Source organism: Pantherophis guttatus, chromosome 4 (genome assembly GCF_059756535.1).
Source record: "Pantherophis guttatus breed Tessera chromosome 4, ASM5975653v1, whole genome shotgun sequence".
NCBI classification, from domain to species: Eukaryota; Metazoa; Chordata; class Lepidosauria; order Squamata; family Colubridae; genus Pantherophis; species Pantherophis guttatus.
Window position 1 is genome coordinate 64,641,860 of NC_142066.1, and position 27,013 is coordinate 64,668,872.

The 27,013-nt window shown below is 38.3% G+C and overlaps 1 protein-coding gene across 1 annotated transcript in view; it reads left to right on the forward strand.

The window, feature by feature from the left end:
- Positions 1 to 214: 214 nt before the first annotated feature.
- The window catches only part of BAG1 (BAG cochaperone 1), a 53,255-nt gene continuing 26,456 nt past the window's right edge, over positions 215 to 27,013 (forward strand). Inside the window, exons 1-3 of the mRNA XM_034416342.2 lie at positions 215 to 390; positions 14,725 to 14,850; positions 15,707 to 15,789. Of these exons, the coding sequence (XP_034272233.1) occupies positions 342 to 390; positions 14,725 to 14,850; positions 15,707 to 15,789 (258 nt within the window). The 5' untranslated portion in view covers positions 215 to 341. The remainder of the gene's footprint in view (positions 391 to 14,724; positions 14,851 to 15,706; positions 15,790 to 27,013) is intronic.

Here is a 27,013-nt window from a genome sequence, read left to right on the forward strand (position 1 = left end):
TCAAAATTGTGTTACTGTAAAATTATTCTTTGACATGGTGTGATGAAATAAGCTATGTCTGCTAACAATTTTCCTTCTGCACAAATGAACGTGTAACGCTGCTTGGACTTGGCTCGCAGAAATACCCGTCAGTACCTTATTTGTAGTACAAGGAAGGCGGTATTTCTTTGCCCTCCAATCCCCGCTATCAAGACGAGGGGCTGGTTATCGGAAGTTTTCTGGCGTCACACCCCTTCTTCCCCATTTTTTCTAGGTGCCGGGTAGTTTCCGGACTAGAAGGAAGGAGAAGCGGCTGCTGGCCATTTCAGAGGCAACTCGACCGGAGGGGTGCGCCAGCAGGAATGGCGGAGCCTTACGAGAGCTCGCCCGTGATAGTAACGGTCACGTACGGTAAGAAGCCGTGCCAGAAAACGGGAAAAAAAAAAGTGGGGGTGGGCAAGTCTTCCTCGCTGACTTGTTGCGAGTTGGCGGTGACAAGCCGCTGATCCTTGCCTGTCGCAGCCACGCATGACAGCCATCAGGCTAACTGGTTTGGGAGGAACGGTGTCCACGGATACTGTATAGGAATTCTTTTGTATTTCTTGTGTTGATCCCATTTCCCTATTTCCATTTCTTTTGAATTTTGATCGAATTTAATCTACCACTTGGCCCGAAGACTAATTCTCCCAGCAGAAGTAACTATAGTGTATTTTGGTGAATGCCTGTGTAAATAAATAAAAAAATTGGTAAAGGTAAAACCAAATTTCGACTACTTCATGCTCCCGCTTTTACCTACCTGATGCTGGTCGACAGAGGCCATCATCTGCTCCTAAAGAGTGGTCCATTAGACTGTTAAATTATAATGTTACTAATTATTTTTTAAAATCTTATTTAAATTCTGTAAAACATGTTGGTCTCTTGAAATGGAGCAACATATAGAAACATCAATAACAGTTTTATTACTAACAGTCACAAAGGTGGCTTTAGCAACTAAATTCTCCATTTTCCAAAATCTACATTATGAATATAATAACAGTGATCAATGTTATGGAATTATTGGAAATGGTACTGAGACACTAACTCATAATTCATAGTATGTACTGACATAAAAATATTTGTAATTTTTTAAGTTCCCCTCAAAATTTATAATTTATATATGGAAAATAGGAAAGTTTTAGAGCAAAATCAATATCCAATGAAATTTTAATTTGAATAGTGAGATTGGTGCTTATTTTTGTTATATTTCTAATTTGTAATAGAAGATTTTTTTAAAAATCTCTAGGATAAACTACTATAATTCCTTGTTCAGACCCTAATGTGAAAAAGTAGCAATCTCAGTGCTGATAATATTCTCAGTCATGTAAGTAATTGTCTGGAAGTTGAGTCATTGCAACTGGACTTTTTCTTTTTTGTTTGAAATGTTTTGCTGCTTTATCCAAGTACCTTCTTTAGTCTGAGCAAATTGATTAGGGGGATCTTATTATATATATGTTCTCCCTGGTAATTTCATTTCTCATCTAATCTTGTTAGTTGAGTAGGCAGAGAATCTTTAAAAGTCATTGTCCTAAGTCTTTCTCTTAGGTCTTGGATGGATCATTAAGCATGGCCTTCTTGGTGAACCTGTGAAGTGGTCTTGATCTTTGATCATCCTGGGGACTGATGCAAAAGCAGCATAAAAACTGGGGGACAGGTTATGTCTGAGGCCTCCACCTTTATTGAGGGAAGCATTTTTAGCCAATAAAGGATCATCATCTTCCAGGCTCTTACCTGAATTTGAGGCATACCTGTCTCAATTCTTAACTGGGCATTTGAAGTTCTTTTGGGTGCAGGTAAGATGGCTCGCAGAATTTAGTTTGTATGATTTCTAGCAAGTTTTTCTTTGCAAGGATTCCTGTTTGTGTCCCATAAAGAATTTGCGCCAATGTTTTGGCCTCAAAAAGTTTTAAGGCAGCAGGTACTAATTGACCTCCGCCTGTGTAAAAGAAATGTTTAATTGTATTTGAGGACCTATTGGCTGCTTGCTATGAATGCTCCAGGTTTGCCTTCCATATCCCTTGCAAGTGGAAGATCACCCCAAGGTATCTAAATGTCCTAACCTGTTCCAATCTATGTCCTTCAATTTTCCAGGAGTATTGACTGGGTCTTTTAGCAAAAACTAAAATTTTTGATTTATCAAAGTTAAGGATCAACTTGTTCTGTCTACAATAGCCAAGTGTTGCCGTAATTGCTCTCTCCAGTCCTATGGGAGTTTGTGAAATAATAGCAGCATCACCGGCATATAGGAGAATTGGAATTTTGCATTGTGCTAGGTTAGGAGGAGGTAGATCAGAGTTCTGTAAGAGATCAATCAGGGGATTAATGTAGGAATTAAAAAGGGAGGGGGACAGGATGCAACCCTGCCGTACTCCTTTTTGAACCCTTACTGGGCCGGTTAAAGTCCCTTGAGGATTACACCTCACTTTCAAGATGGAATTGGCATACAATTTTTGTATGAGGAAAATGAGGTGTTTATTGATTGTAGTGTATTTTAATTTCTCCCATAGAGTGTTCCTGGATATTGAATCAAAGGCCTGCTTAAAATCAAGGAAGGCCATGTAAAGAAACGATTTTTTTTATACATATATTTTTGTACCAGATGGTGAAGTACCAGGATGTGATCCACCGTAGATCCCCCCTGAAATTAGCCAAGCCTAAAGTTTATAGTTTAGGTGTTTGGCATACAATTTACTAATAACACTCAGAAAACTAATAGGTCTATAATTGCCTGGGTCATTTCTATTACCCTTTCTATAGATTGGTATAATAATTGCTAATCCCCAATCTCTTGGCATACAGCCGGTTTTATCTATGAATGTAAACAGAGATGCTAAAAGTGGAGCCCACCAACTGGTGTTCTTTTTGATTATTTCTGGGAGGACATTATCAGCACTAGGTGCCTTATTAGCCTTGAGGGCTCCAATCAACTGGGATATTTCTTCTGGTATAACAGGGGGCAGTAAGCAGTTTGGTCCAAACTAATTTGGCGCTCCTTAGGTACATAGTCGGGGTCTGTATATAGCTCTCTAAAGTATTCTTCCCAGGCCTTAATCGGTACCTGATTAATTGGGGGTAGGAGGGATTTTCCCAATCCTCTGGTGATGTACCAAAAAAGAGATGTATTTTTTGTCCTGACTGATGTAATTAATCTCTGCCAAGATTCCTTCAAAGCCGCACTTTTCTTTTCTTTTAGGAGGGTCTTATATTGTGCCTTCAACTGCTTTAAGTAATGAGTGTGATCCTCGGAAGGGTCATTTTTACTTTTTCTGTCCTTATTATATAGCCTTTTTAGTTGCACGCAATCTCTATCAAACAATTTTTTATTCTTTAATTCCGGCTTTTTGGAGTGAGCTAGAATTCTGTTAGTGAGAACGGATTTGAAATTTGAAATTAAAGTTTCAGACTCCTCTAAGTATGGTCCTTCAAACTTATTTCTTAGTAAAGATGTACGTAATTCTATGGTTTCTGGAACTAACATCCATTTAGTAACTTCCTTTGCATTTTTTGGGTCCATTTAATTTTTACCTGGGTATTTTGACTCTCTAACCTGAATATGTAGATTGAGCCAGCCCTTAGAAATTTCTGGTGTAATGTAAGAGTGAGGATTAGTGAATTGTGATCGCTTTCCAGTAGCGAGTCTACCCCCATCTTCTGCAAGAACTTCGGGAGGTCATATGATATTATCTAGAAATCAACTGTAGATTTTCTTCCTGCTCCCCAATACATATAGTCTGCTGGGTAGTCATCCCATTCAACTAGCTGGGCTGGCTTGAGTTAAATTTTAAACTGATTTTAAATTGGAATTGTTTTAATTACGGCCAAAATATTTAATTATTTTAAACAGTTTTTAGATTTTGTATGTCTTGTTTTTTACTTTGGCTGTTCACCGCCCTGAGTCCTATATTGGAGAAGGGCGGTATAGAAATTTAAACAAACAAATAAATAAATAAATAAATAAATGTGGAACTGTTAAGGATCCAAACGTACAGTCATCTGTCTTACACACAGACCTGCCTGATTTGCCTTAGTGTCTTTAAATTGTCTGAAATGCAGGGGTTCTCCTGGAACATTCTCATCATAATGGATCTTAAATTGATTAAATAATGCTTGATCGTTTGAGCACATCCTAACGTTTAAGTCCCCCCAATAATTATTGCTGCTGTAGGGTATTTGTCTAAGCAGCCCAGGATAAAATCTATGCCATCCCAAATCTTGTTGATCAAATTATTCTTATTAAGTGGAGGAATATAGATACTAAAAAGCAAAATTTCCACCTGTTTAAATAAGAGTAAGGTAGTCACAACCCATTGCTGAAAAGGTGGCAGTGATACACATTTAAATTGTAGGGATGTATTTACTAATGTCACAATGCCCCCTTTAGCTCTCCCACCCACCTTACTTGGGACAGCTGGGATAGAGTTAACCGAATAACCATCAAACTATATTTCTGCAAAGGCCCACGTTTCCTGTAAGAAGAGAATGTCAAATTTTGATATGTAGTCTAAAAAAAAGTTGGTCTTTTGATGGAACAGTCCAACCCACTATATTCCAGGTTATAATGGAGAGGGGATCATCTTTTGCAGCTCATCAGGAAATTTGATTTATACAAAGGGAAGTTGTAGGGTTGTTGCAATGGGTTGAGGTGTCGTCACGCACGAAATTGGCCTTCTCTAAAAGGAGGGGAGCCCCCTCTAAATTCTGTGTAGACTCCTGGGGAAATTGTTCAAGGTAAAAGGATTTAGCACCAGTTAACAAGGCTTGCCATTCTGGTGCCTCTTCTCTAGGTGTAGAGCAGGGAGGTTATTAGATCATGCTCCATTTGGCTTTGAGATGATGATGTTGATGTGGGTCCTCTCTCGATTTCTTGATGTGGTGCTGAAGGTATCATAGGATAATCCCATAAGGATGCTAACATCTCCTTCTCTACTGGGGCCTCTACTGGCCCCTGTGTATCATGGCTTCTGTTTTCCATGATCTCATATTCATGCAAATTCTTGCCCCCTGAGGGAGAAGTAAGAGGCTCAATTATAGGGGAAACCAGATCAATAAGTGGTTCAGCTGTGTCGATTATGACCAATAAGGATTTCTTTAAATTTTCTAACTTGAATAGTATGTTATCTTGTTCTTTCCTTGGGAGGGCACCAAAAGCATTAATCAGACCAGTTTCTGTGCTGTTAAGTGCATCTTCACCAAACAAGGCTGGCTTACTCCCACTTTCTTCCTCTCTCTTTTCCAAGGTTGAGAATGCGGAAGAGACAGCAACTTTGGGAGCTCGCATGTTAACAATTAAGAGTTTAACCCTTTCCTCACAGAAAACTTTAATGGGAAAGATTTGAAAGGAGGCTAGATGTGCCTTCATCTTAAATAGCATCAGCGGTATGGTTGGCTGCTTGAAAGTATCCGCTTCCAATCTGGGGCCTCAGGAAGCCACCTCTTGTTAATACTGCCACCTCTTGTTGCCTTATCTGTTTTTCTGAATGGGCTGCCACTTTTTAGCAGGCTCTTTTCCTGTTTCCTCTTCCTTATCCTGAGTATGGGATTTACCATACTCAGGACTTTAGTGGGAATACCTGTAGCCTGATGTTGTGCTTGCAGAAAAACAGCTATATCTTTTTTCAGTGTCTCTACATCATGTTGGATGGTTATTAGTTGTTCAAATATTGAAAGAACCATTTGCGCTGTGAGAAGCATTGCTTTGCCATAAACTCTGTTGTATTCTCCCACAGTAAGCTCTCCACACTCTGAATTAGTTTGTTATTAACCTTTTTAGTCTTTATCTCAGTCTCCATACTGGCTGTAGCTGGACTCATTGTTTGTGAAAACAACTGGCTGTCGTTTTGCTCCCCTCCCCCCAGACCAGGAAAGTCTAGTATCTACTGTTTTGTCAGAACTCTTTGCAGGTCCCATTCTAACCTCTCCAGATTGTTGGAAATGGAGTGGGGGATAGTTTTACTTACAAATCTTTTGCCAGCAAAGTGCTCGTAGATTTTGGGTTGTTTTGCATTCTTCACTGGTGGGAGAGATCCCGGGCTGGTGCCATCCCCATGCCTTATTCGTCCTCAGCAGACAAAACTTTGTCTGTGTCTACTCTGTTATCGTCTCCGAAAAATATTATTTAAATAAAAAGGATCCAATGGGGATACTAAAAATTGATAAAATAAAATAAAGCCAAGAAGAGCTGCTGCAAACACGCTCATCCCCCGTCCCTTGTGAATTGTGAATCAACCTTGTGAATTCTCAAGCTTCCTCTTTCTACTATGTATTCAAGATGGTCAGTGATTAATATTTATATGTATGTATATGTTAGGGTGTAGGTATATACCTATGTATGTATACAGCATATCCATATGTGTGTTACATATGTGTATACTTTTGAGAACAGGCAACAGAATTTCATTTTTAATATGTGCCAGTATGCCCACAAAAAAAAAAATGACAATAAAGGTTATCTTATTTTATGGTATTGAAATTTTAAGGAGCTTCAAACTGGCTGTATTGGCAAAGTTATAGCTATTGCAGTGTAGCCACATCCTCTGCATCACCAACGTAGTCATTTGATTATGATTTCCAATACTCTCTGCTAATTTCCAATAAGCAGTCAATAGGGAAGCTTGCAGGAAATCTGAACCTACTCCCACTACTTTTAGTCTGCTTGTGGTCATTTGGTTTATTGGTTTAGGTAAGAAAATATCTCTGAAACAATGACTCAATGCATTCTTGCTTTTCTAACATGATATAATTTACAAAGCTCAAATTAAAATTAAATTAGAAATAAAATATAAAAATGGAGCACTGTAATACAAATACAAACACTAATGATTAAATAGTAATTACTGTACTTTAATACTACTTTGATACTCAGTTGTATCAACTGAGAACAAGATATTCAATTGTAAAATAGAGTAATATAAAACAAAAATTAAAATTAGATACATCTTTTTGTTTGTAGTGAGGTTGACTTATACATGTCTTGTTTCGCTATCCATTTCTTACTGATAAGTCTTAAAAGTGATATTGTCATGGTGTGCAAGAAAAATATGAAATACAGAATTTATGTGGTTTGTTTAGGATTGGGATTTAGAAGTAGAATAAATATAATTAATGGAACAAATGTAATAAAATTAACAGTAGAACCTATGTTAGCAACAGTTTCAGATGTTTGCAGATGAATGGGCTAAATCTTCTCAGAAACCTCTGAAATTTTGGCATCTTCTTTCCTCTCAATTTGGTTCAGTATATTCATTCTTATTTGCTTTAAGCTACAACAATTACAATTGCAAGAAAAAGTATGTGAACCCCTTGGGATTACGTGGAGTTTTGCATGAATTGGTCATAAAATGTGCTCTGAACGTCACAACAATAGAAAAACACAGTCTGCTTATTGTTGCCATGGTTTAATTGAACATAACATGTAAACATTCGCAGTGCAGGGAGGAAAAAGTATGTGAGCCCCTAGCCTAATGACTTCTCCAAGGGCTAATTGGAGCCAGGAGTGAGCCAACCTTGACTCCAATCAGTGTGATGATATTGGATGTGTTGCTGACAGCTGTCCTGCCCTTTAAAAACACACACCTGTTTTGGGTTTACTGGTTTCAAGAAGCACTGTCTGATGTGAACCATGCCTCGCAGAAAAGAGCTCTCAGAAGACCTACGATCAAGAATTGTTGACTTACATGAAGCTGGAAAGGGTTACAAAAGTATCTCCAAAAGCCTTGATGTTCATGTGTCCACGGTAAGACAGACTGTCTACAAATGGAGAAAGTTTAGCACTGTTGCTACTCTCCCTAGGCATGGTTGTCCTGTAAAAATGACTGCAAGAGCACAGTGCAGAATGCTTCATGAGGTAAAGAAGAATCCTAGAGTGTCAGCTAAAGACCTACAGAAATCTCTGGCACATGCTAACATTTTTGTTGACACATCTACAATAAGAAAAACATTAAACAAGAATGGAGTACATGGGAGGACACCACGGAGGAAGCCATTGCTGTCCAAAAAAAAATATTGCAGCACGTTTGAAGTTTGCAAAAGAGCACCTGGATGTTCCACAGCACTACTGGCAAAATATACTGTGGACAGATGAAACCAAAATTGAGTTGTTTGGGAAGAACACACAACACTATGTGTGGAGAAAAAAAGGCACAGCACACCAACATCAAAACCTCATCCCCACTGTAAAACATGGCGGAGGGAGCATCATGGTTTGGGGCTGCTTTGCTGCCTCAGGGCCTGGACAGATTGTTGTCATTGATGGGAAAATGAATTCCAGAGTTTATCAAGACATTTTGCAGGAAAACGTACGACCATCTGTTCGCCAACTGAAGCTCCGCAGAGGATGGGTGATGCAACAGGACAATGACCCAAAGCATACAAGTAATTCAACAAAAAAATGGCTTCAACAGCACAGAATATGCGTTCTGGAGTGGCCCAGTCAGAGTCCTGACCTCAACCCGATTGAAATGCTGTCGTATGACCTTAAGAGAGCGATTCACACCAGACATCCCAAGAATATTGCTACACTGAAACAGTTTTGTGAAGAGGAGTGTTCCAAAATTACTCCAGATCGTTGTGCAGGTCTGATCTGCAACTACAGGAAACGTTTGGTTGAGGTTATTGCTGCCAAAGGAGGGTCAACCAGTTATTAAGTCCAAAGGTTCACATACTTTTTCCTCCCTGCACTGTGAATGTTTACATGTTATGTTCAATTAAACCATGGCAACATCTAATGTTTGTGTAGTATTATTTTAAGCAGACTGTGTTTTTCTATTGTTGTGACTTAGATGAAGTTCAGAGCACATTTTATGACCAATTTATGCAAAACTCCACGTAACCCCAAGGGGTTCACATACTTTTTCTTGCAACTGTATAAGTATACAATATTACTCAAATGAGTTGTGGGATAGGCAGCCAAACATATTTGCCAAGGACGTTTGTATTCAAACTATAAATATTCACACTGCGTGCTCTCCAGAAAAGATACAAAATGAAATACTTTAAACATGGCTATATTTTATCTCTAGCTTGGAAAAAACCCATGTGAATACAAATGCTGAAAACAGCTGTTTTAAGCTCAGAAACTTTCATGATCAGAATCTTTTCAATCAGAATAGAGCTGGAAAGGACCTTCGAGGTCTTCTAGTCCAATTTCCTGCTCCAGCAGGAGACCCTATACCATTTCAGACAAGTGACTGTTCAGTCTCTTCCTAAAAACCATCAGTGATGAAGCACCAGGGTGGATTTGATTTAAATTGAGTTGATTTAAATCACAATTTAAATCATTATTTAAATCACTAGTAAAAAGGCTTGATTTAAATCAACTCGATTTAAATCATAATTTTTAAAAAGCAACTGTCATCTCTGCTACTCCTTTGACCCACTGTTGACTTACCGATAGTCCCAGTGTTGCAGAATATACAGCCTCATGCTACATAACTAAGCTCCATTTCATGCTGAATAAACTAAATTATTTATATATCTTAAATAGAAAACTATCTTACTATAGATTTTTACCCCAAAAGTTTTTTATTAAAATAAATTCGATAAAAATCAAAAAAATCTGATTTAAATCAAAAAAATCCGATTTAAATTTTAAAAAATCTGATTTTTTTGATTTTTAAAAAAAATCATTGATTTTTATCCACCCTGTGAAGCACCTACAACTTCTGACGGCAAGTAGTTCCACTGATTAATTGCTCCCACTATTAGGAAGTTTCTCCGTAATTCTAGGTTGTTTGTTTCCTTGATTAATTTCCATCCATTATTTCTTTTCCTGGCCTGTGGTGCTTTGAAAAATAAATTGACCACCTTCTCTTTGTGGCAACCTCACAAATATTGGAATACTGCTATCACGTTCCCCTTAGTCCTTCTTTTCTCTAGACTAGTCAAATTCCAATTCCTGCAATGTTCTTCATATGTTTTTGTCTCCAGGCCTAATCATCTTAGTTGCTCCTCTTTGCATTTTTTCCAAAGTCTCAACATCTTTTTTTATAATGTGACCAAAACTGAATATAGAATTCCAAGTGTGGCTTTACTAAGAATTTATAAAGCGGTACTAATACTTCACATGATTTTGATATTATGCCTCTGTTTATACAACCAAGGATTGAATTAAGATATTTTGGCTGCTGCCACATACTGCTGGCTCGTGTTTAAGTGATCATCTCCAGGACTTCAAGGTCCCTCTTACTATTACTGTTTTGAGCCAGGTTTCACCTAATTTGTACTTATACCTTTGATTTTTCCTGTCTAAGGATAAAACCTTGCTTTTCTCCACATTAAATTTCATTTTGTTGGATAGGGCCCATTGTTCAAGTCCATCAAGATCTACCCTTGCCAGGTGTCCACTATTTGAGCGGAAAGTCTGCTTTTTTCACATTATGTTCACTATTTTTTTTCACAAAATAGTGGACATTTTTTAATTCAAAAGCTTTATGATGAAATGGTATGTAATCTAAAGCTGTACAGTCTAAGAGAATAAGGATAGGAGAATCATGTTTTTTTTTTTTCATAAGTTAGAATGAGACAAAGATTGAATATCCATTGAACTCGATTCTCCGAAAAAATTAATGATGAGATTAAAATAAAAATATATTATAAAATTAAGTACAGTTCACATTTTTAAAATGTATTGTAGCTTGTGTCGACTGACCTAAAATGGCGTCGAGTGATGAGAGTGACAGCGGCGAGATTTCGAATTCTTTAAAACGAAAGAGAGGAGTGTGCAAATACACCAAAGACTGGGAAGCTACTTTTGCATGGATTACCTAAAACGAAACCGACAGAACAAATACGACGGCCTACTGTAAATTGTGTCAGAAATTGTTCACAATTGAATATAATGGTATAAAAGCTGTCACACAGCATGCAAGCACAAAAAATCATTTAGATAAGGAGAAAATAGCTTCCAGCAACAAGCGAATCAATTCGTTTTTCATTGTTAAAGACTCCTCTTTCAGTGAGAAAGTGACTGTAACTGAAATGGCTGAAACTTACCATGGGATCAAACACCATATTTCTTTTCTGGCTCAAGATTGCGGTATTAAGTTAATGAAGCAAATTTTTGATGATTCAGAAATTGTAAAAAAGATGTCTTGTGGAAGAACCAAATCATCAGCTATTGTCAATGAGGTTTTGTATCCTTTTTCTATTGAGTTGGTTCTCAATGATCTTAAAACTGGAATTCCATTTTCTCTCTCCACTGACGCATCAAACAAGGGAAATCGCAAAATGTATCCCGTTGTTGCACAATATTTTACTTGTGAAGAAGGACTGTGTGTGAAAATTTTAGACTTTTATGAGGATTCTTTCGAAGATTCTACATCAATAAAAAATCAGCTGTGTCGAGTTCTTAGTGATAATGAATTGGAAATAAATAATGTTTCAGCTTACTCAGCAGATAATGCATTGGTCAATTATGGAGTGAACAAATCTGTTTACCAAAAATTATTGCTGGAAAATGACAATATTTTAGCTGCTCATTGCAATAATCACATTTTATACAACAGCGCAAAAAATGAGTTAAAGCAGTTATCTTTTGATATCGAAAATGTAGTGCTGAAGGTTTTTGCCGAATTTTTGAATTCTGCGAAGAAACAAGAAAAGTTGAAATCATTTTTTTAGTTTTGCGAGTCAGAATTCCATGAAGTTTTGCGCCATGTTTCAACCCGTTGGTTAAGTTTGTTTAAAGCGGTCGAAAGACTTCTTTTAAACTGGATACCTCTAAAATCGTATTTTATTTCTCTTGGATCTGATGAGTGCCATAAAGTTATCTGGAACCTTATTTCGGATCAGGAAAATGAACTCGCAAAGGATGATGAACCAACAATTTCAGAATTGTATTTATATTTCACGCACTTCTTCATGTCAATAATGCAAGACATCCTACTGAAGCTGGAAAGCAAGAAAATTCTTGCATGTGATCTTCACATTATCATGTGTAATCTGTGTGATTCTTTGCAAAAAAAATACAATGAGCAGTTTTTTGGAATGAAAGTTTTATTTGCCTTACGTAAAAAACATTTGCCTGAGAATGCCCTGCAAAAGTTCAAGAAAGAAGCCATCAACGTGTATCAAAGAGCCATTGCGTACCTAGAAAAGTGGTATAATTTCACCGATTCAGTATATGAGACACTAAATTGTTTCAATCTAATTGATCGCAATAATCCTCCAACTTTAGAAGAAATGATGAACATCTGGTTATTATCACCATGGCGAGAAGAACTTCCACCCAACACTCTCTTTGATGAAATTTCTGCTTTAGAAGAAGTTTATGTTCATCTGCAGGGCGATTCATCCCTTGATAAGTGGACGTACTTTTTCAAGAAATATATAATTTAATTGTAAATTTATTTTTATTTTTTTACTACTTAACTCTCACCCCCGCTTGACCGCTATTTTTTGGAAGCAGACCTAGCAACCCTATCAAGATCTTTTTGGATCCTGATGTTGTCTTCTATGGTGTGAGCTATTCCTGCCAGCTTAGTGTCATCTGCAAATTTTTTGAGTTCCCCTTATATTCCCTTATCTAAGTCATTTATGAAGATATTGAAGAGTACTGGGCCTAAGATGGAACCTTGTGGTACCCCACTACTTACTTCCCTCCATGTAGATGTAGTACCATTAAGGACGACTTGAGTACGGTTGTCAGCCAGTTACAAATCCATCTGGTGGTGACGCTTCTATCCCACATTTTTCTAGTTTACCAAGAAGTACTTTTTGGTCTACTTTGTCAGTTTGCTGAAGTCTTAAGTATACTATGTCCACAGCGTTTTGCTGGTCTACTAATTTAGTCACTTTGTCAAATAATGAAATAAGTTTAGTTTGTCATGTTCTATTTTTAACAAATCCATGCTGGCTTTTAGTTATATCTTTATTTGTTTCTAGATGTTTGCAGATCTGTTTTTTTATTATCTTTTCCAGTTTCTTCACAGATATTGATGTTAAACTGATTGATCTGTAGTTTCCTGGATCTGCTTTTTTTCTCTCTTTTCCTTTTTTAAAGATGGGAACAATATCAGCTCTTTTCCAATCCTCAGGTACTTCCCCAGTGTTCCAGGATTTTTGTAAGATATGGTACAATGGTTCTGAGATAATATCTGCCAGCTCTTTAGAACTCTGGGATGGTAATCCATCAGGTCCTAGTGATTTATATTTGTCAAGATCAGATAGGTATCCTCTAACCATTTTCTTGCTTATTTTAATTTTTATTTCTAGTCTGTCTTTTACAGTTAAGTTTTTGGTAAGTTGGGCTATAGATTCTTTTTGTGTGAAGACTGCAAAGAATGGGTTAAGCAGTTTGCTTTCTATCTGCTGCCTCTTAGTTCTTGCCATGTTCTCTCTTAAGTGGACCTACTGTTTCCTTTACTTTTTTCCTGTTATTTATATGTTGAAAGAAAAATTTTAAAATTATCTTTGACTTATGTTGCAGGCCTTTGTTCATTCTGAGCCTTTGTTTTCCTCACTTAATCTTTGCAGATTTGGGCTATCTGGCGATGTAGTGATCTTATATATATAATGCAACTCCAACTCCAACATATTTCAGTAATGGCAACTATATCATATTTAACTTTGTGCACTAATACTTCAAGTTTACTCTGTTTGTTCCCTAAACTTTGACTGTTAATGTACAGGCATTTGAGTCCTTTATGGGTCTTGGTTATGTTTCTTATATCTTCTATTTTGTAGTTGGGTTTTCCATCCTTTCCATTACTCCCTTGTTGTGTTTTTCCTTTTCTTCTTCTTTCTCTTTATTCTCTACCTCCTTATATAATTGGTTAGCTTGTGATTTTTGCTTAGAATTAGGTTCTAAAGGTATTGAAGATTGACTCCCCCTCCCCTCTCAATTTTAGTTTAAAGCCTTTCTTATAAGAGGAGCCAGTTTTCCAAATATATTCTTTCCAGTTCTTTTGAGGTTCACTCCATCCCTTGCCAGTAGTCCTTCTTGTAATGCAGACCATGGTCTAGGAGACCAAAGTTCTTTGGGTGACACCAGTTTTTAAACCAGTGATTCATTCTAAAATCCTTTGCTCCCTCATTGGATGTTGGCCTTTTGTGGGAAGTATCGACGAAAACACTACTTGTGTTCCTAATTCTTCAACTTTCTCCTGTAGCTGTTTGTAATTTCTTGTTATTGTTTTTAAATTCATTGTTGTGTCATTGGTCCCCACATATAGGAGAAGAAAATAGCAGTAATCCATGGGGTTGATTATTTTAGTAATATTCTCAGTTACATCTTTGATTTTTGCTCAAAAATACCTCCATAACATACCTCCCTAGATTGACTGTTTGGTCTGCAGACTATAGTTTGTTTCTCAAAGAATCAAATCTCATACCCTGTTTTCCTGGAAATAAGACCTCCCCAGATAATAAGCCCAATCGAGCTTTTGAGTGCATGCACTGAAATAAGCCCTCCCCGAAAATAAGCCCTTCCTGAAAATATTTAAGCACATGCGCAGCCGGTAGGCTCCTATGTATATATCAAATATGTATATATATCCTATGTCTTATCTGCATTAAATCAACTTTAATATCAAAAATCCTTGAAATTTCTGCTGTTACCTAGTTTGTTAGATATTTCAGATTTAAAACTGTGCTTGGTCTGATCTTTAATAATAGTCTAAAATCAGTGGTTTTTTTTTTTTTTTAAGATTATGGTTCTAGTTGTTGTTTTCGCTGAATGTAATCTGAATATATTTTCATATTGTTTATCTTCAGGCAATGAAAAGCATAATCTGCGGGTTGATTCTCAAGAAGATAGTCAACCAACAGTACATGATTTGGCTTTATTAACTGAGCAAGTAACTGGAGTTCCAGTTTCTTTTCAGAAACTGATATATAAGGGTAAGTACAACTTCCATGTATATTCAGGCACAAGTCCTGCTAAATTCTATCAGGCTTTCTCCCAGATATAGAAATGTAAGTAAGGCGCTTGATATATCCAGTATTAAATATTCTACAAAATTGGAAGATTGTAATAGTTAAAATAATTTCATATTTTATTCATCTGTGGATTGATTTTAAAATAATATAAAATTATTTTATTATTGAGGAAAGAGTATAAGAATTTTTTACATAGAAATGTTTTCATAGTATCAACTGTTTTACTTAGGAATAGTTGAAAAATAAAGATGATGTACATTAACAAAAATATCTATAATATCCAACAATGATGAAACCTTTCCAAATTATTTTACTTGCTTTTTGTTTTTAATAATATTAAAGAAAATTAAATTTTAAACTATTTTTTAAATTTGAAATAAAATTGAAATGTTAAAATAATTTCTAACATGATGGATTGAAAAGAATTTAATAGAAAAATTATTTTGGTTTAAAAATATTGTAGGGGAAGATTTTTGTAAAATATCTCATTCCTATAATGATACTTCATGCATTTTTTTGCTTTTGTTTAAACCAGACTTGTTTTGAATTCAACATGCCTCCAAAATGCCACCTCCTTCCTGCCCTACTCCCCAAAGCAGTAGTCGTGCATTTGGGATAGGAGGTTAATAATCTTATTGAAAACAGGTTGTAATTAGGTTTTTATAGACATATACTGTATATACAAAGTATAATATATATTTTAAGATAAAGTTGTTTCATACATCATATTTTGAATACATTTAAAACTTTATTTTTGTTTTTGTTTGTTGAATTTCCCAAAATAAATTTGAGGTTTTGGTTATTCTTTTTCTATTAGGAAAGTCATTGAAAGAAATGGAACAACCATTGTCAACGCTTGGAGTGAAAAATGGTTGTAAAGTTATGCTGATTGGGAAAAGGGTAATTGTTTTTATGAAGTCTATATAGAATTTTGCAAATCAATGACATTGGTGAATATCCCTTACGTAATAAATGTAGAATTGCATTGTTTTCTAATCTAACTGTTTTTGGAACTTTTACATAATTTTATTTCATTTTATGTCCTCAAGGAACTAAGGGAATGATAAGAAAATTTAATTCTACAATTGTTGCTCTTGTTCTATTTAACCCCAAAAGCTTGTACAACTACTACCAAACAATTTTGGTTTGGTTATAACAGTATAATTGGACTCACATATTGTTCAAAGTTGTGGTTTGTTCTTGCCATATGTTGTTGAATTAATCAGAGTGGCATGGTTCACATTACCGTATAAGACAAACCAGAGTATAAGAGGCACCTTAGTTTTTGGGGAGGAAAATAGGAAAAAAGCTGATTGGCAGGTGGCCTCCCGGAATACCCCCAATCAGCTGCAACAGGTTCTTTTGTTGTGAGCTCTATGCCTTGCTTTTTTTTTGCTTTTTTTTCTGCCTCTGAAACTTCTGAAACTCAGAAAAAACTTTCTTTTCTGCCTCTGAAAGCCTCTGAAACAGAGCTTCAGAAAAAAAAACTTCTGAAGCTCTTTTTGGGGGCTTCTTTTCTGAAGGTCTGTTTGGGGGCTTCTTTTCTGATGCTTCTTTTAGCCTCTGAAATCTCCATTTCAGAAGCTGGGTGGGGCTACATTCAGAGTATAAGATGCACCCAGATTTTCACCCTCTTTTTTGGGGGAAAAAGGTATGTCTTATACTCTGAAAAATATGGTATATAGGAAGTATAAACCTAATAAATCACGTTAATAACTTAATGTATTGATGAAACATGAAAGAGTTCAATTAATGGAAAGTTGTTTTATAGTATAAGAAAGGCAATAAATAATCAAGATACAGCGTTTAGGACGGGTTACAAAATGAAGAATGTAGTACTATCACTACTACTATCAGTACTACTAGCAGCAAGCTTATAGAGCCTGTTCCTAATGGTGACATAAGGAATGCATCAGCCGCGCATCATTCTCTGACTGGATGTCAAATTATTTCTTGTGCTCCTGCCCTACATCTAGTCAAGCTGCTTCCCTACATTTGGTAGTTACTGTATTGTTGTATTTGAAGTTAATAACACCTTTCTGTTTATTTCTGCTATTTAATAAATTAATGTCTAATAGCATACTATAGTACTCTTCATGTTTGCCTCACTTTATGAAAGAGCTTCTGTATTACAGTCCTTAAGGTAATGAGCTAATTCATATTTTGCACTTAATGCAAATTGAATTTGAAATATCTACCCCACACCAATTAAAAGTTAATTAAAAATAAAGTAAAACATAATTAAATTTAAAATTAAAGATTAAATTAAAGATTAAATTAAAATTTAATTAATTTTAATTAAAAGCTTTTTATTAAATTAAAATTAAATTAATCAAACAATTAAAAGTTTGTAAGAAATTATTTACACAGAAAAATAGCTTAAAATCTACTGATTTTCATGCAGTACTGACTTAGAAACTTCAGTTTTATGAACAGAAGACTTTTAATCCAGAGTCTTCATTTCAGTGGTAGTTTATTCATTATAGGTTTCCTTAATTTATGACCAGAGTTTCCATTGCTAAGCAGGACAGTTATTTTTTCTTTTATATATAATTTTATTAAATGTATCAAAAATAACATACACATTAAAAAGAAAATAGAGGGGAAAGGTGAAAATGGAGGAATGAACTGTAGAATAAAGGGGGGAAAGGAAAAAAGTGTTACTTCCAACTTTTGTTAAGCAGTACTAATACTTCATGTGGTTTTGATTCTATGCCTCTGATTCTACAACCGAGGATTGTATTAGATTTTTTGGCAGCTGCCACATACTGCTGGCTGATGTTCAAGTGATTGTCCCCTAGTCTTTCTAAAAGTTACTGTTTTGAATAGAATGGAATTCTTTATTGGCTAAGTGTGATTGGGCACACAAGGTATTTGTCTTTGGTGCATATGCTCTCAGTGTACATAAAAAGACAAGATACATTCGTCAAGAATCATAGGTACAACCCTTAATGATAGTCATAGGGTACAAATAAGCAATAAAATCATACTGGGAAACAATCACTTTCAATATAAATTGTAAGGATACAAGCAACAAAGTTACAGTCATGCAATCATAATTGGGAGGAGATGGGTGATAGGAACGATGAGAAGACTAATAATAATGCAGATTTAGTGAATAGTTTGACAGTATTGAGGGAATTATTTGTTTAGCAGAGTGATGGTGTTTAGGAAAAAATGTTCTTGTGTCTAGTTGTTTTGGTGTGCAGTGCTCTATAGCGTCATTTTGAGGGTAGGAGTTGAAACAATTTATGTCCAGGATGCAAGGGGTCTGTAAATATTTTCACAGTCCTCTTTTTGACTCATGCAGTATACAGGTCCTCAATGGAATGCAGGTTTGTAGTAATAGTTTTTTCTGCAGTTCTAATTATCCTCTGAAGTCTGTGTCTGTCTTGTTGGGTTGCAGAACCAAACCAGACAGTTATAGAGGTGCAGATGATGGACTCAATAGTTCCTCTGTAGAACTGCATCAGCTCTGTATCCTTAGGCAGTTTGAGCTTCCTGAGTTGGCGCAGAAAGAACATTCTTTGTTGTGCCTTTTTTGATGACATTTTTGATGTTAGGTGTCGATTTTAGGTTTTGAGACAGAACCTAGAAATTTGAAGGTCTATACTGTTGATACTGTGTTGTTTAATATTGTAAGAGGTGGTAGTATGGGAGGATTTCTCCTAAAGTTTACCACCATTTCTACGGTTCAGTTCCAGATTGTTCCGGTCACACCATGAGGCTAGTTGTTCAACCTCCCATCTGTATGCTGATTCATCGTTATCTTGAATGAGACCAATCACTGTTGTATCATCTGCAAACTTGAGTAGTTTAACAGATGGATCGCTTGAGATGCAGTCATCTATATATATATATATAAGCGAAAACCACTCATGCTGTAATCACAAAATCTCCAGAACCGTAAAGCCTACAAACTTGAAATTTGCCATGTATGTTCCTCTTGGCTTCTAGGTGCTCACTAAAAAAGGATTTTTCAAAATGACCATCAGAGCATTAGTATTTCCTATATTATGATTAACATGCTCTGATGCTAAGGAGTTCTACTCCCCCCCCTCACCTGAAAAGAAATCTGTTCCAAATGCAAAACACAAGCAGAGGAAAGGAGTTTCAGTTTTATTTTCATAGCAGCAACCAGGGGATAGGATAGGGGAGCCTTCTGTGGGGCAAACCTGAGGGAGAGAAGGGGATAGGATAGGATAGGAGACATTTATGTGGGGCAAGGCTGAGGGAGAGAAGGGGAGAGGAGAGGCCGATCATAACTACTCATTAATTTTCAAGCTGTAAGTGTTGATTTATCAAGCCCGATCACATAGTTTCATAGCGAAGCACGGGTATCCAGCTAGTTGATATACAGAGAAGAGAAGTGGAAAGAGCACACATCCTTGCGGGGCCCCTGTGCACAGGTATCTGATGTGATTCTGCTTAGCTTCACCTGCTGCTTCCTGTCTGTTAGGAAGCTTATGATCCACTTACAAGTGTGTTCAGGTACTGCTAGCTGATTTAGTTTAGTTAGAAGAATGTCCAGAATGATGGTATTGAACGCTGAATTAAAGTCTACAAAGAGGACCCTTGCATAGGTCTTTGGAGAGTCAAGATAATAATAATAATAATAATAATAATAATAATAATAATAATAATAATAATAATAATAATAATTATTATTATTATTTTATTTCTATACCGCCCTTCTCCTGAAGGACTCAGGGCGGTGTACAGCCAGTTTAAAAACACAAGACAAAATAATGATTAAAAATTAAAATAATTAAATAGATTTGGCCCGGTTTAAAACCCCGAAAATTTAAAATACCCCAATTTAAAATTATTATGTTGATATCCCGGCCTGGCGGAACAACAGGGTCTTCAGTGCGCAGCGAAACACCCGGAGGTCAGAGATCTTACGTATTTCCGGGGGCAGTTCATTCCACAGGGCTGGGGCTCCCACAGAGAAGGCCCTCCCCCTGGGTGTCGCCAGCCGACATAACCTGGCTGATGGCACCCTGAAGAGACCCTCTCTATGGGAGCGAACTGGCCGGTGGGAGGCTATTGGTGGCAGAAGTCAGTCTCGAGGGTACCTGGGTCCTGTGCCATGGAGCGCTTTAAAGATGATGACCAACACCTTGAATCGCACCTGGAAGACCACTAGGAGCCAGTGCAGCTCGCACAGGAGGGGTGTCACGCGGGCACAACGAGTTGCGCCCATAACCACCCGCGCAGCCGCATTCTGGACCAGTTGTAGCCTCTGAGTGCTCTTCAAGGGGAGCCCCATGTAGAGAGCATTACAATAGTCCAGCCGGGAGGTGACAAGGGCGTGAGTGACCGTGCGCAAGGCGTCCCGGTCCAGAAAGGGCTGCAACTGGCGAATCAGGCAAACCTGATAAAAGGCCCCCCTGGCCACGGCCGTCATATGCTCTTCTAAAGACAGCCGTGCATCCAGGAGGACACCCAGATTGTGAGCCCTCTCTGTGGGGGGCAAAGATTCACCCCCAATAGTCAGCAATGGCGACTGCTGACTATATCGGGACGCCAGCAGCCACAGCCACTCGGTCTTGGACGGGTTGAGTCTGAGCCTGTTCATCCCCATCCAGACCCGCATGGCCTCCAGGCAGCGGGACATCACATCAAGGGCATCGTTGGGGTGGTCTGGGGTGGAGATGTACAGCTGAGTATCATCAGTGTACAGATGACACTTCACCCCAAAACCACGGATGATCTCACCCAGCGGTTTCACATAAATGTTGAACAGAAGGGGCGAGAGGACCGACCCTTGTGGCACTCCCCATGCGAGGTGCCTCGAGGTCGACCTCTGCCCCCTGCCAACACGAACTGCGAGCGGTTGGAGAGCAAGGAGGAGAACCACCGCAGAACGGTGCCCTCTATTCCTAACCCTCTCAACCACTGCAGCATGATACCATGGTCGATGGTATCAAAAGCCACTGAGAGATCTAATAGGACTAGGATAGAGGAGCAACCCCTGATCCGAGCCCTCCAGAGATCATCCACCAACACGACCAATGCTGGATGTTGGAGGATGTAGTGCAGCTCCATATTAACAGCATCATCTGTTCATCTATTTGCTCGGTATGCAAATTGCAGAAGGTCTAATGCAGCGGTTCTCAACCTGGGGGTTGCGACCCCTTTGGGGGTCGAACGGCCATTTCACAGGGGTCGCCAAAGCCCTCTCTGCCCCCCCCACGCCTTCACTCATCCTCACTCTCTGCTCTGTTGGATCGCCGGCCGTTCACTTACCCCGCCCACTCCCAATCTATTGCTGCCTCCTGAGCCCCAGCTGATGGCTAGAGGAAAAAAAAACTGTTTAAATTCTTGCCGCGGGGCTTCAAAGGGCCGCCCTATAGCCAGTGGTGGGATTCTGCGTTTGTTAAACTGCTGGCTTGCCCCGCCCCTCCGCACCACTATTTATTGCCAATAAATAGTGGTGGGCGAGGGGCGGGCGAGCCAGCAATTTAACAAATTATTCGGTGTTTTTTTGTAATTTTATTGGCCCGCGGAGCTTCAGCATAGGCTAATTAGCCCTTGATTAGATTGGCTCCCGACTCTCAGCTGATTTGTTCTCAGCTGTTTTGCTCAGGGCTCTGCTGCTTGCTGGAGCACATTTTTTTCCCCTAGCTATGCTGAAAAACGAAACTGAAAGTAAAACATGCTGTTGGCTTTGCTGTTGCTGCAACGTTGGAAAATGAGGCAGGCAGATTTCTTTTCTTTTTCCTCACCAAAAAAGGTAGGTGCAAACAATGGGAAATTTAGGGAAAAAGAGGAGAGTTCAAGATTTTAAAACACAAAAGAAAAAAAGCTCTATTTAACTAGGGAATTGTAATAATTGAGATACTATTAATTGTATATTGTGTTGAAAGCAGAAATGGTTAAGTTGTGGTTTGGAGGAATATATGGGGGAAATTATTTAGTTTATTATTATTGGTAAATATAATTAATTGATTTGTAAGAAATTGGATTGCATGGAAATAATTGGAATATTCATGTTCATATTGATTAATATACAAAAAATGTAGTTATATAACTAATTGATTTATATTAAAATGTTGAATTTATATTAAACAATTGTAATATTACATAATTAACCAATGTGAGGATGGATATAAAAATAGATGACAATGGGAAGGGGTATAATATAGAATAGAAGGGAAAAATTGAATTTGATTAAGATTAGAGATGAGGATGAAGGGTAATATTGGTTTTTTACAAAAATAGATGAGGAATAAATATGGCAAAAAGGAAATATAGAAATTGTAAATTTAATTGAAATGACTAAACACTGTTTAAATTTGTGAACCAGCCAAATACTCTGTTCAAAGAAAATACATTGTATGTTTGTATGTGTGTTTCTAATTATTGTTATTTATTCATATTTGTTCTCTTATTCTTTAAAGTTTAACAATTCATTCTTTATCTTAATATTTTTATATTTGTTTGGGGTTGGCTTTCTTCCCTTTCATCTTTTTTATTGTACAGCAATCTTTCTCCTCAAACCTACCACCTCTCTCTTTTCTTTCCTTCTTACTTTCTCTTCCTCCCCCTCTTCTTCTCCTCCCTACTTCCTCTTCCTTTCTCCTTCTCCTCCTCTCTTCCTCCCTCTCTTACCCTCACTCCTACTCTAATTTCCCTTCCCTTCCTTCATCCTTCTCTATTGCTGTATCCTTTTATGCATATGGACTACTCAGAGGGCTGAAAAAGTTATTTCTGACTAGTCCTCGCACTTTTGACCAGTCCTCGAACTTACGACTGTCCTCACATTTTACGTTTTTGCCCTATCTTGTCACCATGGTGAAGAGAAGCAGTTGTGAAATGAGTGACACGGTTTGTTAAGAATGCTACAATGGGCGTAAATGATGACCAGTCATAAGTGCGAAGACTGGTCAAAAGTGCGAGGACCTGTCAGAAATCACTTTTTTCAGTCCTCTGGGTAGTCCTTTTGTGCATATGGACTACTCAGAGGGCTGAAAAAGTTATTTTTGACTGGTCCTCGCACTTTTGACCAGATCTCGAATTTACGACTATCCTCACATTTTACGTTTTTTGCCCTATCTTATCACCATGGTGAAAAGAAGCAGTTGTGAAATGAGTGACATGGTTGTTAAGAATGCTGCACGGGCATAAATGTGAGGATGGTCATAAGTGTGAGGACCAGTCAAAAGTGTGAGGACCTGTCAGAAATGACTTTTTTCAGCCCTCTGAGTAGTCCCTATACACATAGCCATGGCCACCCGGTCACATGACCAGCTAGCCATGCCCACCCAGTCACATGACCTCCAAGCCACACCCACAAAATAAGCATGCCCACAGAACCGGTAGTAAAAAAATTTAGAACCCACCCCTGGTTGGGGGTCACCACAACATGAGGAACTGTATTAAAGGGTCGCGGCATTAGGAAGGTTGAGAACCACTGGTCTAATGGATCCGTGATGGTTTTCAGGTGAGACATCACTAGGCTTTCAAAGGTTTTCATAACTACAGATGTTAGAGCAACTAACTGGCAACTGGTCTGTAATCATTCAGTTCCTCGATGGATGGCTTCTTTGGCACTGGGATGATAGTAGAGCATTTGAAGCAAGAAAGAAGATAGCACATCTCTAATGATTTATTGAAGATTCGGGTGAAGATGGGGGCCAATAGGTCAGCACAGACTTTTAAGCAGGAAGGAGGATCTTGTATGGGCCTGGTGCTTTTCTTGGCTTTTGTCTGTGAAATAGATCTTGCACTTATTTATTTATTTATTTGTTTAAATTTCTATACCGCCCTTCTCCAATGTAGGACTCAGGGCGGTGAACAGCCAAAGTAAAAACAAGACATACATACAAAACATACAAAATCTAAAATCTGTTTAAAATAATTAAATAATTTTGGCCGTAATTAAAACATTCCAATTTAAAATCCGTTTAAAATTTGACTCAAGCCAGCCCAGCTAGTTGAAATAAATGGGTTTTTAGGGCCCGACGAAAAATCCGGAGGTCTGTTATTGTACGTAGCTCTGGGGGGAGGTTGTTCCAGAGGGTGGGCGCCGCCACAGAGAAGGCTCTCCCCCTGGGGGTCGCCAGCCGACATTGTCTGGCGGACGGCACCCTGAGGAGGCCCACTCTGTGGGAGCGTACTGGCCGGTGGGAAGCTATTGGTGGCAGAAGGCGGTCTCGTAAGTACCCCGGCCCTAAGCCATGGAGCGCTTTAAAGGTGGTCACCAACACCTTGAAGCGCACCCGGAAGACCACCGGGAGCCAGTGCAGCTCGCGCAGGAGAGGTGTCACGTGGGAGCGCCTCGTCGCCCCCAAAATCCCCCACTTCCTTTTCTGTGATCACCAGGGGTTGTGAACCTAATGGGATGGGGTCAGTTGTAGGAGGTTTGGCTGTTGTTGGTGTGTCTGGGATGGGGTTGTGGAGATAGATGGCTGTAGTTTCCTTTCAAACCTGCAATAAAACACGTTCAGATCATCTGTTAGTTGTTGATTTCCTTCAGCCTGGGAAGGACGTTTGCCGTAATCTGTGATATTTTTAAGAATTTTCCACATGTTTGCTGGTTCATTTGTTGAGAACTGATTTCTTAGCTTTTCAGAGTAGCTTTTCATGCTCTGATCTCCCTTGTTAATATGTTTCTGGCCTGATTGTACAGCATTCTATCACCTTCCTGTAGGCTTCTCTTTGGTACGACATAGCTGCTTAAGTTTAGCTGTGAACCAAGGTTTATTGTTACTGTATATTCTCAAGTTCCTGGTCAGTACACATAGGTCTTCACAGAAGCTGACGTATGATGTTACAGTATTTGTGAGTTCATCCATGTCTGCAGAGGTATCTTCGAAAACATTCCAATTGTTCTGTCCCCGTCTCACACACGCACACAAACAGATAGCCAGGGGTTAAATAAAACTTGCAGACAACAAATTCTTTCGATAAGAGGATTGGCAGAAACCCAGTAGCTGCTTGCCAAGAACTTTACTCATAGAGGGAGGGGTTGTTCCTCCATCAGATAAATCCAAACAAGATACACACAGTTCAAGAATTGTCAAATCCAGTCCGTATTAAATCCAAGGCAGATAACGTTGTTTCCAAAGATACTATGTGACTCGCTAGTAGTTTAGTTTTGTCCGTCACAGAGTCTGAATGGCCACCTTACCCCCTTTTATCCCCTGTGGGGTGTGGTCCAGTGACTCAGCTTAATCTCTGGCACGCCTCCTTTTCTGCGGCATGTGCTTGTCTCTCCGACGCTGGTGTGGATCCAGCCAAGACTTATCTCCGTCACTGTCCGACTGCAAGGAGATACCTGGCTCCTGGCCAATCTCTTCTCCTTCGGGAGACACCTGAGGCATTGCCAGAGAGGAGGGTCCTGGAGAGGGAGGCCTGGCCAACTCCTCTCCTTCATGTTCGGAGCCTTCTCCCTCTGATAAGTTGGCCTCGGGGGTCGGAGTCACAACACCAGTCAGTGTAGTCAAGGCAAGCCTGTTGCTTTAGCTTTTCCTCCTCAGTCCAAGTCCTCACTGATTTCATTGTTGGTTTCGTGGTTTTAAGTCTTCGTCTGTAAGCAAGTACAAAGTGAATCATGCAATGATCAGAGTGTCCCACCGCTGCTTGTGGTAAAGACCGATAAACATCTTTTAATGTTGTATAGCAATGGTCTAAAGTATTCTTGCCTCTAGTGGGACAATAGACATGCTGAAAATATTTTAGAAGCTCTTTTCTTAAGTTTGCTTTGTTTAAGTCTGCCAAAATAATGGCCAGTAAATCTGGATATTTGGCTTCAGCCTCCATAATCTGGTCAACTAGAGTTTGTAATGCCTTGTTTACACAAGTTTGTGGAGGAACATACACAACAATTAGGAGAAATGAGGAAAACTCTCATGGATAATAAAAAGATTTACAGTTGATAAGTAAAGATTCTAAGTTTTCATCACAGAATTTATATATTATAGTTATATCCTGAGACCAGCTATTGATATATAAACATAAGCCTCCTCCCTTCTTTTTAACCTGATGATTCTGCAATTCTGTCTGCTGTTAGTATCTGAAACCCTGGTATATGCATGCTGTTGTCATCAATTGCCTCATTTAGCCAGGTTTCAATGAAGCAGAGAGCTGGTGAGTTGTAAAAATCAGAATTGCATCTGTTTAAAAGAAGTATTTCATTCATCTTATTAGCAAGTGAATGTAAATTAGTCAGAAAGATTGAAGGGAGAGGGGTTCCCCCCGTCCCCATTCCTTAGTCTATTTAAAATTTCCGCTCTTTTACCTCATTGTGGTTGTCTCCTGCATTTGCTTTTGGTGATCCATAGCTCTAGGGAATTTGCTTCTTCCTGTGTTAGAATCTCTTTGTAAAGACGGGGGGGGGGGAGAGTTGACGTTACAGAAAGCTGCTCCTTAAAGCAACGTTGCTTAATTCTTAGCAGATGGTTTCATAAGTATGAACCACGTTTTGCCTAAGCTGTACTTGTACTTTTGATTTTTCCTGCCTAGGTGTAAAACCTTGCTTTTCTCCACATTAAATTTCATTTTGTTGGATAAGGCCCATTGTTCCAGTCTGTGAAGATCTTTTTGGATCCTGCTGTTGTCTTCTGGGGTGTGGGTATTCCTTCCAGCTTAGTGACATCTGCAAATTTTATGAGTTCCCCTAATACTCCCTCATCTAAGTCATTTATGAAGATGTTGAAGAGTACTGGGTCTAAGATAGAACTTTGTGGTACTCCACTGCTTACTTTCTGCCATGTAGTCATAGTACTATTCCAAACTATTTGTTGAGTACAGTTTGTCAGCCAGTTACAAATCCATATAGTGACGAAAAGTCTATCCCACATTTTTCTAGCTTACCAAGAAGTAGGTTGTGGTCTACTTTGTCAAATGCCTTCCTGAAGTCTAAATATACTATGTCCACAGTATTTTGCTAGTCTAATAATTTTCTTCTTCTGTTTCCTCGTGCCCATATTTTGATCATGTGCCTCTGGTAATACTTCAATAGTTGTTAGTTTGAGGACCATTATAAGTCACTTTTCAGTGCGGTTGTGACTTCAAATAGTCACTAAACAAATGGTTTAGGATAACCAGTAATTGCGTCCAGTTTGCTTAGTAAAATTGTCTAAATCTTACTAGTTCTTTAAAAAAAAAAAACTTC